Source organism: Nycticebus coucang, chromosome 5, assembly GCF_027406575.1.
Source record: "Nycticebus coucang isolate mNycCou1 chromosome 5, mNycCou1.pri, whole genome shotgun sequence".
NCBI classification, from domain to species: Eukaryota; Metazoa; Chordata; class Mammalia; order Primates; family Lorisidae; genus Nycticebus; species Nycticebus coucang.
This window is the reverse complement of record NC_069784.1, coordinates 133,506,811-133,518,971: the sequence shown is the minus strand read 5'-3', so window position 1 is coordinate 133,518,971 and position 12,161 is coordinate 133,506,811. Positions and strand designations below refer to the sequence as shown.

Genomic DNA, 12,161 nt, shown 5'->3' with positions numbered 1-12,161 from the left:
TGTTTATAAAAACTATGCTGTGGGCAGAACAGGTGTTATTATCATCTTCATTTTACACAGAGGCACATGGGCTCAGGTGGCAGAAAGTGAAATCTCAAGAAGCGTGTGCAAGTTCAGCTGGAGACTGAGGCTGACCTCACACCCCAAAGAAGACAGCCTGGGGACATCTTGAGTGGAGCTCACAGCCAAAGAGACAGGGCACGTGTCCTGTCCAGCAGACCAGGGCAGTCATGTCAACCCTGCAAATAATAGGGCCCCTCAGGGTTTCTGATTCTACAGTTGGCTCATGCCTGGTGCATTTGCTTAAGGCTTAGCTTACCAGGTGGAAAGCGGAGTAATTATTTCCCTGAGAGCCTTCACTAGGCGAGCTCTGTCTTGTGGTTTAGACACCTGGGAAAGAGTCTCCTCACACTTGAGCACTATTGGGCAGCATTTGTATTTTCAATAGTTTTGATCAGAGACCTGGGTCCATTTTAACCAAAGATCACTGACCTTGAAAGGAAGCAGAAAGGCCTGTTAATCCTTTTGGGGGGGGAGGGTTTCACAGACCCTAGGAATAACTGGGCAAGTATAAGCCCTGCAGGGAGCCCTCTGCCTTTGGTGTGTGGCCCTGAAGCCAGCAGGGAGCCTCTGGGGCTGGATGGGGTCAAAGCCTTTCCTTGATCTGAATGACCTTAAATTCTGACTTTCCTTTAACGAACTTGCCCAAATAGAGGAGCTTGTCATTATGTTTTTCTGATTGCTTCATGTTCTGCTATAAAACAAAAAGAAAAGTAAATCTACAGAGAAAATGGGCTGGAAAGCTCTAAAAAGACATGTGAAGGTGATCGATGCAGAGGCCAGGAGGGCCTTGGGTACCCTGGTGGTGACGTTGACAGCAGTGTCAGACTGGCTCCGTCTCTCTGTCCTGACTGCACGCTGCCTGGGGCCTGTGGCCAGGAGATGCTTCTCAGAAGTCATGTCATTCTGGGACTTGGAAAGCTCTAAAAAAACAAATACAAAGGGTGACAGGTGGGAACACACAGCTCTGCAGAGACTTGTGGGAGCCTCCTCCGGGATTCCCTGCAGCCCACAGATAGTGAGCCCAGGGTCCCAGGAGGGCAAAGTGCATGGAGGGGCGCAGGCAGCAGGTCCCCGAGCACACAGGGACCAGGAGGATGACCAGACACTATACTAGGCACAGGGTAGGAGGGGACTGGATTCCTTCATGGAGCTCCCTGTGGTCACACTGGCCGCATGCCTTGGTGGGCAGAGCCACTATTGGGGTGAGAGTTAAAAGGAAACCTTTTAGCCAAGCTCCTCTGCACTCCGGGCCACAGTTTGCCCGTGCTCATTCATCCACACGGGACGACGGGAGCCCGCCAAACCAGCCAGCGTTTTAGGGGTTCCTTACAAAGATTTTATAACTAAATGCTATTTCCTGTGACTTTTTGAAACAAGGTAAAAATAAGATCTGGGGTGTTCCCATGCCTGTTTTAGTAAGCAAACCCTAGAAAGATTACTTTAAAAAACTTTCCCGCAGTCCAATATGTGTCTAGAATAAAGATGAAGGGGTGGCCATGCCTGTGGCTCAAGGAGTAGGGTGCCGGTCCCATATGCCAGAGGTGGCGGGTTCAAACCCAGCTCTGGCCAAGAACCAAAAAAAAAAAAAAAAAATAAATAAATAAATAAAAGCTGGCCTGGGATATAGGGTCAGCACTTGAATAGAATAAAGATGAATAAAGTAGGCAGGAAGAAGACCACGCACAGAAGGGAGAGAAGCACCTTAAAGACGGCTCTTCCTCCAAACACACTTCCTTTTCCCTTGGGAGCCTCATTTCTCTCCAGTGTGAACCTTAAAATTACCCCTCGAGCAGGGCTGCCTGGTAGCCACAGACATAAGCGTGTGTGTAACTGCCAATTTTGTAGCAGCCAATTAAAGAAGTAAAAAGACTCCCAGCTACTCGGGAGGCTGAGGCAAGAGAATCGCTTAAGCCCAGGAGTTGGAGGTTGCTGTGAGCTGTGTGAGGCCACGGCACTCTACTGAGGGCAATAAAGTGAGACTCTGTCTGTACAAAAAAAGAAGTAAAAAGACACAGGTAAAATTAATTCTGTATTTAACAGAATACACCCAAAATATTGTTAAAACATGTAATCAATATTAAAATCACTCAGGAAACATTTCACTGGTGTTTGACACCAGCATGCCTTTTAGCCTAGCGGCACATCTTGCAGCCGTACCTCAGGGGCTCCAGAGCCCCGTCTGTCTCCTGCCCCTCATCGGGATGTTACTGTGTGTCTCCCTGTCCCCTCACCATCTGTCTGCACTGCCCAGTGGTGCATCTCGAAGCATCTCTCTCCTCTTAGAGGGGAGAGCGCCCACACCTGCTCCCCCAAGCCCCTGGTGTCCACGGTTTCAGCTGGGGTGCCTGCGAGCCTCTCCTCTCACAGCAGTGCCATGTTCATGGCTGCCACCTGGGGGCCCTGGGCATCTCTCCACACCCAGCAGCATGTGCCAGGTCCTCAAGGCAGGCAAAGTAAATGTCCTACTCAGGTGTGCTGGTGGGACGGGCTTGTTCCTCAGCCTCAGGAGGTGCAGGTCCCCCTCCCCACTCTACTGATCAAGGCCCCCCTAAAGCTGATGTCTACTTAGTCCATTTAAAGTTCACAGACTAGGCTCGGCGCCTATGGCTCAAGCGGCTAAGGCGCCAGCCACATATACCTGAGCTGGCGGGTTCAAATCCAGCCCGGGCCTGCCAAACAACAATGATGGCTGCAACCAAAAAACAGCTGGGCTTTGTGGCAGGCGCCTGTAGTCCCAGCTACTTGAGAGGCTGAGGCAGGAGAATCGCTTGAGCCCAGGAGTTGGAGGTTGCTGTGAGCTGTGATGCCACAGCACTCTATCCAGGGCGACAGCTTGAGGCTCTGTCTCAAGAGTAAATAAATAAAATAAAGTTCACAGACTACTGGGCAGGAAGGCCCCCCAGGCTGTGCAGGTTTTGGCACTACTGGGGGCAGAGGAAGAGGGACAGAAGGAAAGGTCGCTTCTGAAGGAGAATCAACCTTTTTCAGACCCTCCTCACTCTAAGGGGACCGCGAGATGGACAGCTCCTAGAAATGTACTGACAGCGAGGTCAGCTGGTCTAACGTCACTGGGCAACACGGTGGCCAGAGGCTATAATTCTGGGTCAGCAGCCCGACCCCACAAGGGCACAACCACCTGAAGTGCTCTGGGCCATAGACCACCCAAGAGTCCAGGCCCTTCACTGGCCCCTGGGGCCAGTCTGACTTCAGATCGGGGCTCCCCTCCATATGGCTTCTGTGCAAAAACAGGAAACAAAAAAGGTTAAGATGGACACATGAGGGACAGCTCAAAACCTACAGCAGAAGGATCAGCACCAACAAGGCGCCACACGTCCTGTGGCAGAGGCAGGGTGAGGGGGCTTGGGCAGCCACATGTCCCACCCAACAGAACCAGCAGGAGGGTCTTGAGCAGGGTGTGAGGCCTGGTATTGTCCTCAGGAGCCAGAAAGTGGGTGACTGCTACTTCCACCTCAGGGCTGAGGAAGGGTGAGGGGACATAATTTGCAGGGTGTGGGCAAAGACACCCCCCACCTAGGGGCCAGCTCTAGTTGTCCACCTCGGTATAAAACCTGTGACTCTCGGCCGTGGAGGAGATGCACAGGGAGGCTGCAGGTGGCCATCCCCCGCTGCAGCACACTGTGCAGGGCTGGGCTCCATGCACGTGATGCCCCTTTGGACGTCATGGCTGAGGGACGACAGGGTTGGGCTAACTCCGAGGCCCAATTTCCACACCGGCAGTGGTGGGAAGGAATTTGCAGAAGCCACATGGCTTTGGGGAGAGTCTGTATGTCTAGAAAGAGATGCTGAGAAGGGTGGGAAGGGAGCCACCACCAGATCCGTCCCAGGCCATGGGCACAGAGCCGGGACTGTCTGAGCCTGGCGGCTGGTTCTTAAGCCTCCAAGCGCCACTGGCAAACAGGCGCAGGAAATCCAGCTGCTTCCTCCCTCCTAGAGGAGACAGGCCAGTGTATGAGGGAGTCGCTGTTTCTGCTCTTGTGAGGAGCTGTGCTCTGGCAGATTGTGGCCATGAGACAGCTTACATGGTGCTGGTGTAGAATACAGATGACTAATTAAAATTGAATAACAAGACTGTCTCAGAGCCAAGGTGCAAAAACGAGGCCATAGGTGCAACTACAGGAAGGGTGATGTAGAGCAGACACTGAACAGAAACACAGGGAAAGAGAAACAGATGCTAAAGACCCCTCAGCCCCCGGAGGACATGAGACGGGGTCTGTTCTCTGGACTGGCTTTTTTTTTTTTTTGCAATTTTTGGCCAGAGCTGGGTTTGAACCCGCCACCTCTGGCATATGGGGCCGGCGCCCTACTCCTTTGAGCCACAGGCGCCATCCTGGACTTGCTTTTTAAAATAATTAGGGACAAGAATACCTGAGCAGAAAGAACCCTGAAAAAGACCAGATTCTCAGCAGCGGTGGTCTGTGGTACTTGCACCCGCAAACCGCAGGATTACTGCTAGGTGAATAAAATAGCCTTACCAAGGAAGGAAGGAGAACGGACAAGTCACCGGGGAACGACAGATGTTGGGTCCCACCCGCTCAAAAGGCTCTGGTCTTATACTCACTGGAATCTTATTGTCCCCTGGAGGGTCTACAGCATGTCGACTCCTCTGACCATAGTGCTGAGCTAGGCATGTTTTGGCCAAAGTAGGAGGACAGAGCCAGCCTGTGGACTGACATGGCCGACCCCTCACCCCCACAAGGCACTGGAGGCCTGCTCAGCAGGGTGGGGGGAGGTGGGGGAGATGGGGCTGTGGCTTACCCTGCAGCTTGGGGACAATCCTGGCTGAGGTTACCAGCCAGGCCCTGGCCAGTGGGCTCAGCTGGACTGCAGGGTAGTGGGAAGAATATATTGTGAGGCATCCACTTACTTTTTATGTGGGTGGCAACAGATAGAAACAAATTTTCCACGGACTTATTAAATCCTTTAAACTGACCAAGTTCCTGTAACTAAAACAGAGACAGAGGAGAGAGGGTGAGAGTTAGGCCAGAGGAGCTGTGTTAGCCCGAGCAGTCTCCAGGCGGCAACCCCAATACACCAGCAGGTGTGCGTGGGTGTGGGCGGGCACGGGTGTGTGCATGCGTGTCTGGAGGTGCAGAGAGCACCGTCCTCCCAAGTGCCTCTTCATTCAACATCCCTCCTCCCCCATATTCTGACATTTATTTTAAAGGAAGGAGCATTATCAGTGTTGTTGACAAGATGACAGCTATCTCCTAGAAACAATGACGGGCATTTCATTGGCTCAAAGATCGTACTGGAGCAAATTACTGCTTGTTTAATCACCTTCCTCTTGCGGCCCCACCCTTCTCCCTGCAGAAGGGTTGCCAACATGGGCAGAATGCACATGATACAGGGTCAAGGGGGGTACAAGGCACAAGGTGACCAGTCTGGAGCCACAGAGTTCTGCCTCTCAAAGCAGAAGAGAGAAGAAAACGGGAGAGAAAGCAACAGAAAGATCACTTCCCTCTCCAAATCTCGTTTATCTGCCCCCACCCACTTGTCCACCAACCATCCATCCAATCAACATCTTTGCGCATAGGTCCTAAAACAACTTTGGAGAATTTAAAGTCTTAAGGAAAAAGCAAAGCAAGATTGTGAAAGTCACCCAGGAGTCTCAGTTTGAAATTGAAAGGGATTAAATGTATTTTCTCTCTCTTACCATCAGACAGTGTATAGTTTCGGGTTTGGACCATAATCCCAAAGACAGAATCTTGAAAGCCATAATCCCAAATGCTGAAATCCTTAAAGATCAAAATCTCTAAACTCTAAATTCCTAAAGTCTAAAATCCCTAAAATCCCAGTCACAGGATGGCTGTCTCTGTCAGGAGGAACTCTTACGCTCTGCCTTTATTTGGAAATAAACTACAGCTTACCTACATGTGTATGGCTGTGTATTTCATCTTTGCATCATCTCCATAGTGAAGGCATAAACCATGTAGAGACTTTCAGAGAGTTCTAATTCATTCTACACATTTTTTTTTTTTTGCAAAGATGACTCCACCAAAGTGTATTATCACGACATTGACTTTGTGTGTAAGCGTGGTGTGTATATGGAGAGAAACTGTTAAAACTTTCTCAGTAAATGAAGAGATCTCCTTTTTGTACCTCTGCATTTGTGAAAGACGCAATTTCTGGAGATCTCAGCTCTTTGGCAACTGCACGTGCGGTGATGACCCACGCTGGTTTTTGATCGCTCTTGTACAAAGACTTAAGTTGTTCATCACAGTATTCCAGATTATCAACCATGGTGATATGCATTTATACATGTCCCTTTCTGATCTATTTCTTTATGAATATGTTTCATCTGCTCATAACTGTGATACCCATGCAACCGTCATTAGCATACCTGAGTGTTTATGCTTGCAAAAATATGTTATTCTTGCCTATTTTTTTTTTTTTGAGACAGAGCCTCAAGCAAGTAGAGTGAGTAGAGTGCTGTGGCATCACAGCTCACAGCAACCTCCAACTCTGGGCTCAAATGATTCTCCTGCCTCGGCCTCCCAAGTAGCTGGGACTACAGGTGCCCACCACATCACCAGGCGGTTTTTGGTTGCAGCCATCATTGTTGTTTGGCGGCCCTAGGCTAGATTTGAACCCACCAGCTCAGGTGTATGTGGCTGGTGCCTTAGCCGCTTGAGCCACAGGCGCCGAGCCTATTCTTGCCTATTTTATTTATTTATTTATTTATTTTTGAGACAGAGTCTCACTATGTTGCTCTGGGTAGAGTGCCACAGCGTCACAGTTCACAGCAACCTCAAACTCTTGGGCTTAAGCAATTCTCTTGCCTCAGCCTCCCAAGTAGCTGGGACTACAGGTGCCCGTCACAACACCCGGCTATTTTTTTTTCTTTAGTTGTAGTTGTCATTGTTGTTTGGCAGGCCCCGGCTGGATTTGAACCCGCCAGTTCCGGTGTATGTGGCTGGCGTGCTAGCCACTTGAGCTACAGGCCCCGGGACTGGCCTATTGTATTGTATGAAGTGGCCCATGAAATGTTCTGTCTGGTTGGTCCGTTTCTCAAATAATTGCCCTTTCCAAAATGTAAATAAATTATCTTATAAACAATTTTTTATTGTTTTTTCCAGAATTATATTTTGAGGATTTTAATCTTGCCGGATTTCAACAGTCAGGAATCATGGCATTCGGAATTGTGTCTTTGGGGGTTATGATTAGGTCCCATATCCTCCCATATACAGATATAATTGCTCCTTTAATTTACAGAGTAACAATGAGAGAATCAAGACCTTTCTACGGCATTTTATAGACGTTATTATTTTGTTAAATCTCTTACAGCCCTTGGAGGCAAGCCAGAAGGATATGGATAGTTCTGGACCTAGAGTTTCTTGGCTTTACGATGGTGTGAACATAACACACACTCAGTAGAAATTGTACTTCGAATTTTGAATTTTGATCTTTTATTTTGACTATTTTAATTTGTATTATTATAAAATAATAACATTACTTTGTGTTAGATGATTTTGCCTACCTCTAGGCTAATATAAGAATTCTGAGCTTGTTTAAGATAGGCGAGAGTGAGCTGGGATGTTTGGCAAGTTGGGTGCGTTAAATGCATTTTAAATTTAGGACATTTTCAGCTTATGATGGGGTTATTATTGGGACATAACCCCATCATAAGTTGAGGAGCATCTGCGTAATTATTTCCCCCTCTTAGCAGGGAAGACCAGATAACTCCCCACAGCTAATTTCTTTGGTCCATTTTACATTAGAGCCTTGAGACGCACACTCACTTCACGGGCACTCCGGCTCTCACACACCCACAAACCTACCTATTTCCCTTGGGACCCCCAGAGACCCTCTCCACACTCACAGGTGCTGTGCCGAAGATAAGCCTAGAGGAATGATGAGGCCTTGGGGGCAGGCAAGGGCAAGCCAGATGGTCCCACTGAACTCACACAGGAGCCCTGCCCAACCTCGCATCTGGCCTCGTTCTCTGCCTGGCTCTGTGACTTGCTCCAAAGTCAAATCTCTTTGCTTCAAGGTTCTTAGTTCCCTCCCCGTCAGGGAAGCCCCCAGAACAGACACATTACCCTGCCAGGGCTGCTGCCACACTGGCTCTCGCTGAGGGGAGGTGGCGTAGGAGGAACCACAGAAATTTTGCTGCCAAGGAAAATACAAGAATAAGAAACAGGTTACGAACTGTGCAAGTTACTGGCTTTACAACATAAACAAGACGTGTCATTATTCTATAATTCGAGTTCTCAGCTTTTTTTTTTTTTTAACTGCCTTATTTTTTAGAAAAAGATCTAGCAGCCCTACTTGGACCTGCACTCTGCAAGAGGCATTATTTCCTGGTACTAAACGTGGGAAGTGAGGGTCATACTGTGTGGAGTCCGGGCTCCCCACTCCATCACTGCGCTCTGACACAGCAGGGTGTTGGGGGCCCTGCTTTGCCACCTGGCTGCTGGGAACCCCGGGCCCTGTGTGTGTGCTTCCATCTGGACACCTGTGTCCTCTCAGGGCAAAGCAGCCGAAGTGCCAAAAATGTTATGGAGGTAAAAATCAACCAGGAGAGGAACTGAAGTTAGTCTGTGCTACAAGAAGGGAGAAGAAATAGAGGAGGGAAAAATGAAAAAGTTCTGAGACTGAAAAATCTCGTCACGGGCCAGAAACAATATACAAGTGGTGGGAAGCTTCCAGTAATACTTTAATAAATTCAGTGTAATCAGGTGTGTGAATTATGGCCAGCTTCAAGACTAATAGGTTTGTAGAATTTTGTGCAAAGAGGTTAACATCTCTCACATCATTCATTATTCAATTCCACTGTGTTTCTTTCACAAATATCTCTAAAGTACCAGGCACTGGGTAAGGTGTTAGAGATAGGAATGATTAAAGTAAAGCAAATGCTTGCTTTAGAATTTCATTGAATGTTCAATTAAAGATAATATTTAGTTTCCTTATGACATTTCAGGAGAGTTCAAGAAACAAAACAGAATGTTTAGTGAAAAAATACTATGCTAGCTAGAAGGCTTTTCATAAGAATCTGGAAACATCTCAGTTTGAATCTTTTCCAAGAACTTTATCATTTTTTTTTTTTTAAAGAGTTACATTCCAAAGCAGTGACATCTGAAAGTCAAGAGATCTATAAGTTCTTTTAGAGTGTTGTCCGTGCTCCCACCCCCAGGGCCCAGTACGGTCTGTCCTTTGTAACACTCACCTCAGCTTCTGATAAGATTGCAAGAGCTTTGCTCCCACTGTCTCGTGTTTGCCTGGAAGAGATAGCAATAGAGGTCATTTATTAATAAGAATATAACTGAAATGACACAAATACAGAAAGGAATACATTTATTTTTCTAATATCACTTCTCGTGGTTAAAAAGTAAGAGATCATTTCAGGGGATAGAAATGCTTTAAAATTAGATTGTGGTGATAATTGTACAACTTTTTAAATCTATTAAAAACCATTTATTTGTACACTTAAATAAGTTGAGTTTTATGTTACAGATTTTATACCCCATGAAAACTGTGGTTAACACACAAACACATACAATAAAAGACTATAATTGGTAGGAATGACTCCTTTTATTAAAAGTTGATATTGAATTAGACTTTCTAAATCTGCATAATTTGAAAAATAGTTTAAGCTCCCAAGCTTCAATTTGTCCTTTGGAAACCTTTCGTAATTGAATGAATGTATTTCTCCAAAGTTGCCTTGTGATAAAGATTAAATTAATCTTTTAAAAACTATAATCTACTTAGTTCTAGTTATAGAGGCTAATAATTTCCTAAATAAGACGGCGTCTGACATAGTACTCTTTTTGTTTCAAGAAAGTGGTTTTAATGATGCATTAAGACTCCTAAAAGAAAACTTTGCAAGTTCACAGTTTTGTGAACACAATGTTTCCTGGACAAATGCATAGGAAGGGGTCAACTCAAACCTGGCTCAGCCCTGGAAGCTCTTTCTCTTGCTCAGGGAGGTTCTCAGAACCAACACATGGCCCAGACCACCACACCTGCCCCCCGCCCCCCCCACCCCAACTCACCCCATCCCCCCCGCCCCCGGAGGCCAGGCTAGCTCCTGTCTTAAATGTTTGGAAGATTTTATCCATTCCAAAGAAAGATTTACATGTTAGCATGTCAGTAAGTCACAAGGATAGTAAGAAAATCAGATGGCCAGGGAGGTCTTAGGGAGGGCAAATGGCATCTGATGTTAAGCCCTTATAACAAGTCCCAACCCTTAAACCAAGAAGGCAGCTCCAGGGTCAGGGGTCCTAAGTCTGGCTGCCCCTAGGGAGTGTAGGAACCTCTGAGATCTCATGGAAAATTCAGAACCTGTCTGCCTGTTGTGCATTTTCTGGGTTCATGCTGTGTTCACTGAGCCCCTGACCCCCTTTAAGAAATGCTTCTCTAGGGCAAAACAAAAGGACAGGTAGGCCTTGCCCAAGGCGGAACGCTCAACTAGTTAGAACCAGCTCGGGATGGATGAAAGCTGACAGCTGCTTGGAGCCAGGTGGGAACCAAAAAGGGAGAAAAGCATCATCAATGTCATGAAGGCTAGAAAAAAACAGCAAAGATAAAGAAAGACAGCAGCACCCGCTAGCCGGCTTTCCGGGGGCGGACAGGGCCTTCCGAGCACTCTGGGGGGAGGCGCGGTGTTTCACAGCCTCCTCGCCAGAGGGTCAGCCGCTCAGCCATCATCTGGCCCTGGGTTGTCGCAACCGCGTTCGGAGGCACAGCCGCCAAAGCCACTCCCTCTTCCCAACCGATGTTATCTCTCGGCCGCCTGAAGCCCTTCAGGGGCGCCCAGGTGTCCAGGTCCCACGTGGCGTCCCCCGGGGCGTCCCCACCTGCCGGGCCACCCGCCGGCCCTCATGCCCTGCCCTTTCCACTCCAGCGGCACTGACGACGTGCGGCTTCCAGCCCTGCCGACCCGGCCGGGCAGTTCCCGGGCGTGGCCGCCCTGGGCGCCCCCACAACCGCAGCCTGCGAGGGGGCGCGCCGGCCCGCCCGGCTCTCTGCTGCCCCCTGCTGGACGCGCTGCCCCCGCTCTCGGGATAGTCACCGGCTCCAGGCTGGGCGGCCGAGCGCGGCGGGGACAGCAGCCCGAGTGACCATGTGACCCGGAAACTCCGCGCACACCGAAGTCTGCATGTCATTCGACTTTTATGTGTCACAAAGATGATCCTTTTGATTTTTCTAACCATTAAAAACATGTCAGAGCTGGTCTTAGCTCAGGAGACACTCGGGGACAGGCGAGGGCCCGTTTGGCCTTGCCAGGCGGGACGTGGATAAGCCTTGGATGAGCCCCTGGGGGCCGGGGTGCGGTGCCAGCGCCCGGACAAGTTGGAGAAGCGCGGGCCCACGTGGCTTTTGTCCAACTCACTGTTAGCTGTCATTTTACTTTCTCTCCTAAGCTGGCTTTTGTGCCACAACTTGCCCACACAGCACCCACAGCAGGAAGTGTGGGAATCAGAGTTAGGACAAGACCAGCCGGGGCCTGCGTGTGGGCGTCTCCGTTCCCTCCGCTCAGGTTGGAACATTCTCCTGACACAAAGTTACGGGTAGAACAACCACAGGGGAAGCAACCACCGAGTTCTCGAAAACTCAGAGTCCTTAATTTTATAAATGTTTTCATATTTGTACTTCATGTATTTTACTCTGCTTAAATCTTCAAGAAGTAAGGCCTGTGTGTTGAGGAGCCTAGCCCTGGGTGTGAGGACGCCGGGGGACAGCTGGGGGAGGTGAGGGGGGAGCAGCCAGACAGCAGCAGCTCCCTGCACACCCCGCCCGGGGGGCACACTCTGGTCCCTTCCCTCCTCCGGCCCCCACCTGTCCACCTCTAGAGACACATGCGGTCCTGCTTCTGCTCTGCCAGGAACATGCTGCCTCTGTGGGTGTAGCTGAACCATCCTCAACTGATATTCAAGGCTGTTAATGGGCCAAATTGTGTCCCCCAAAAAGATAAGTTGAAGTCCTCATCCCTGGCACCTGTGAATGTGACCAGATTTAGAGATAGAGCCTTGTAGATCAAGTTAAGTTGAGGGCATTAGGCTAAGTCCTAAATGTTCGAATCCAATACAAATGTCCTTATAAAACCGGAACCATCAGGAGACACAGAGGGAGAAGGA

At 48.9% G+C, this 12,161-nt stretch overlaps 1 protein-coding gene across 8 annotated transcripts in view; it reads right to left on the bottom strand.

The window, feature by feature from the left end:
* SYTL3 (synaptotagmin like 3) overlaps positions 1-12,161 on the bottom strand; it is a 94,340-nt gene that overhangs the window by 31,028 nt on the left and 51,151 nt on the right. For 6 of the 8 annotated variants that reach the window (XM_053590416.1, XM_053590419.1, XM_053590415.1 and 3 more), the window contains 4 exons: positions 9,251-9,302; positions 8,124-8,193; positions 4,949-5,027; positions 859-983 (listed from right to left, as the gene is read on the bottom strand). In XM_053590416.1, coding sequence (XP_053446391.1) covers positions 859-983; positions 4,949-5,027; positions 8,124-8,193; positions 9,251-9,302 — 326 coding nt within the window. Of the gene's footprint in view, positions 1-858; positions 984-4,948; positions 5,028-8,123; positions 8,194-9,250; positions 9,303-10,880; positions 10,979-12,161 lie in introns of those variants that run through there. The other 2 variants (XM_053590423.1, XM_053590422.1) reach the window with 2 other exon arrangements.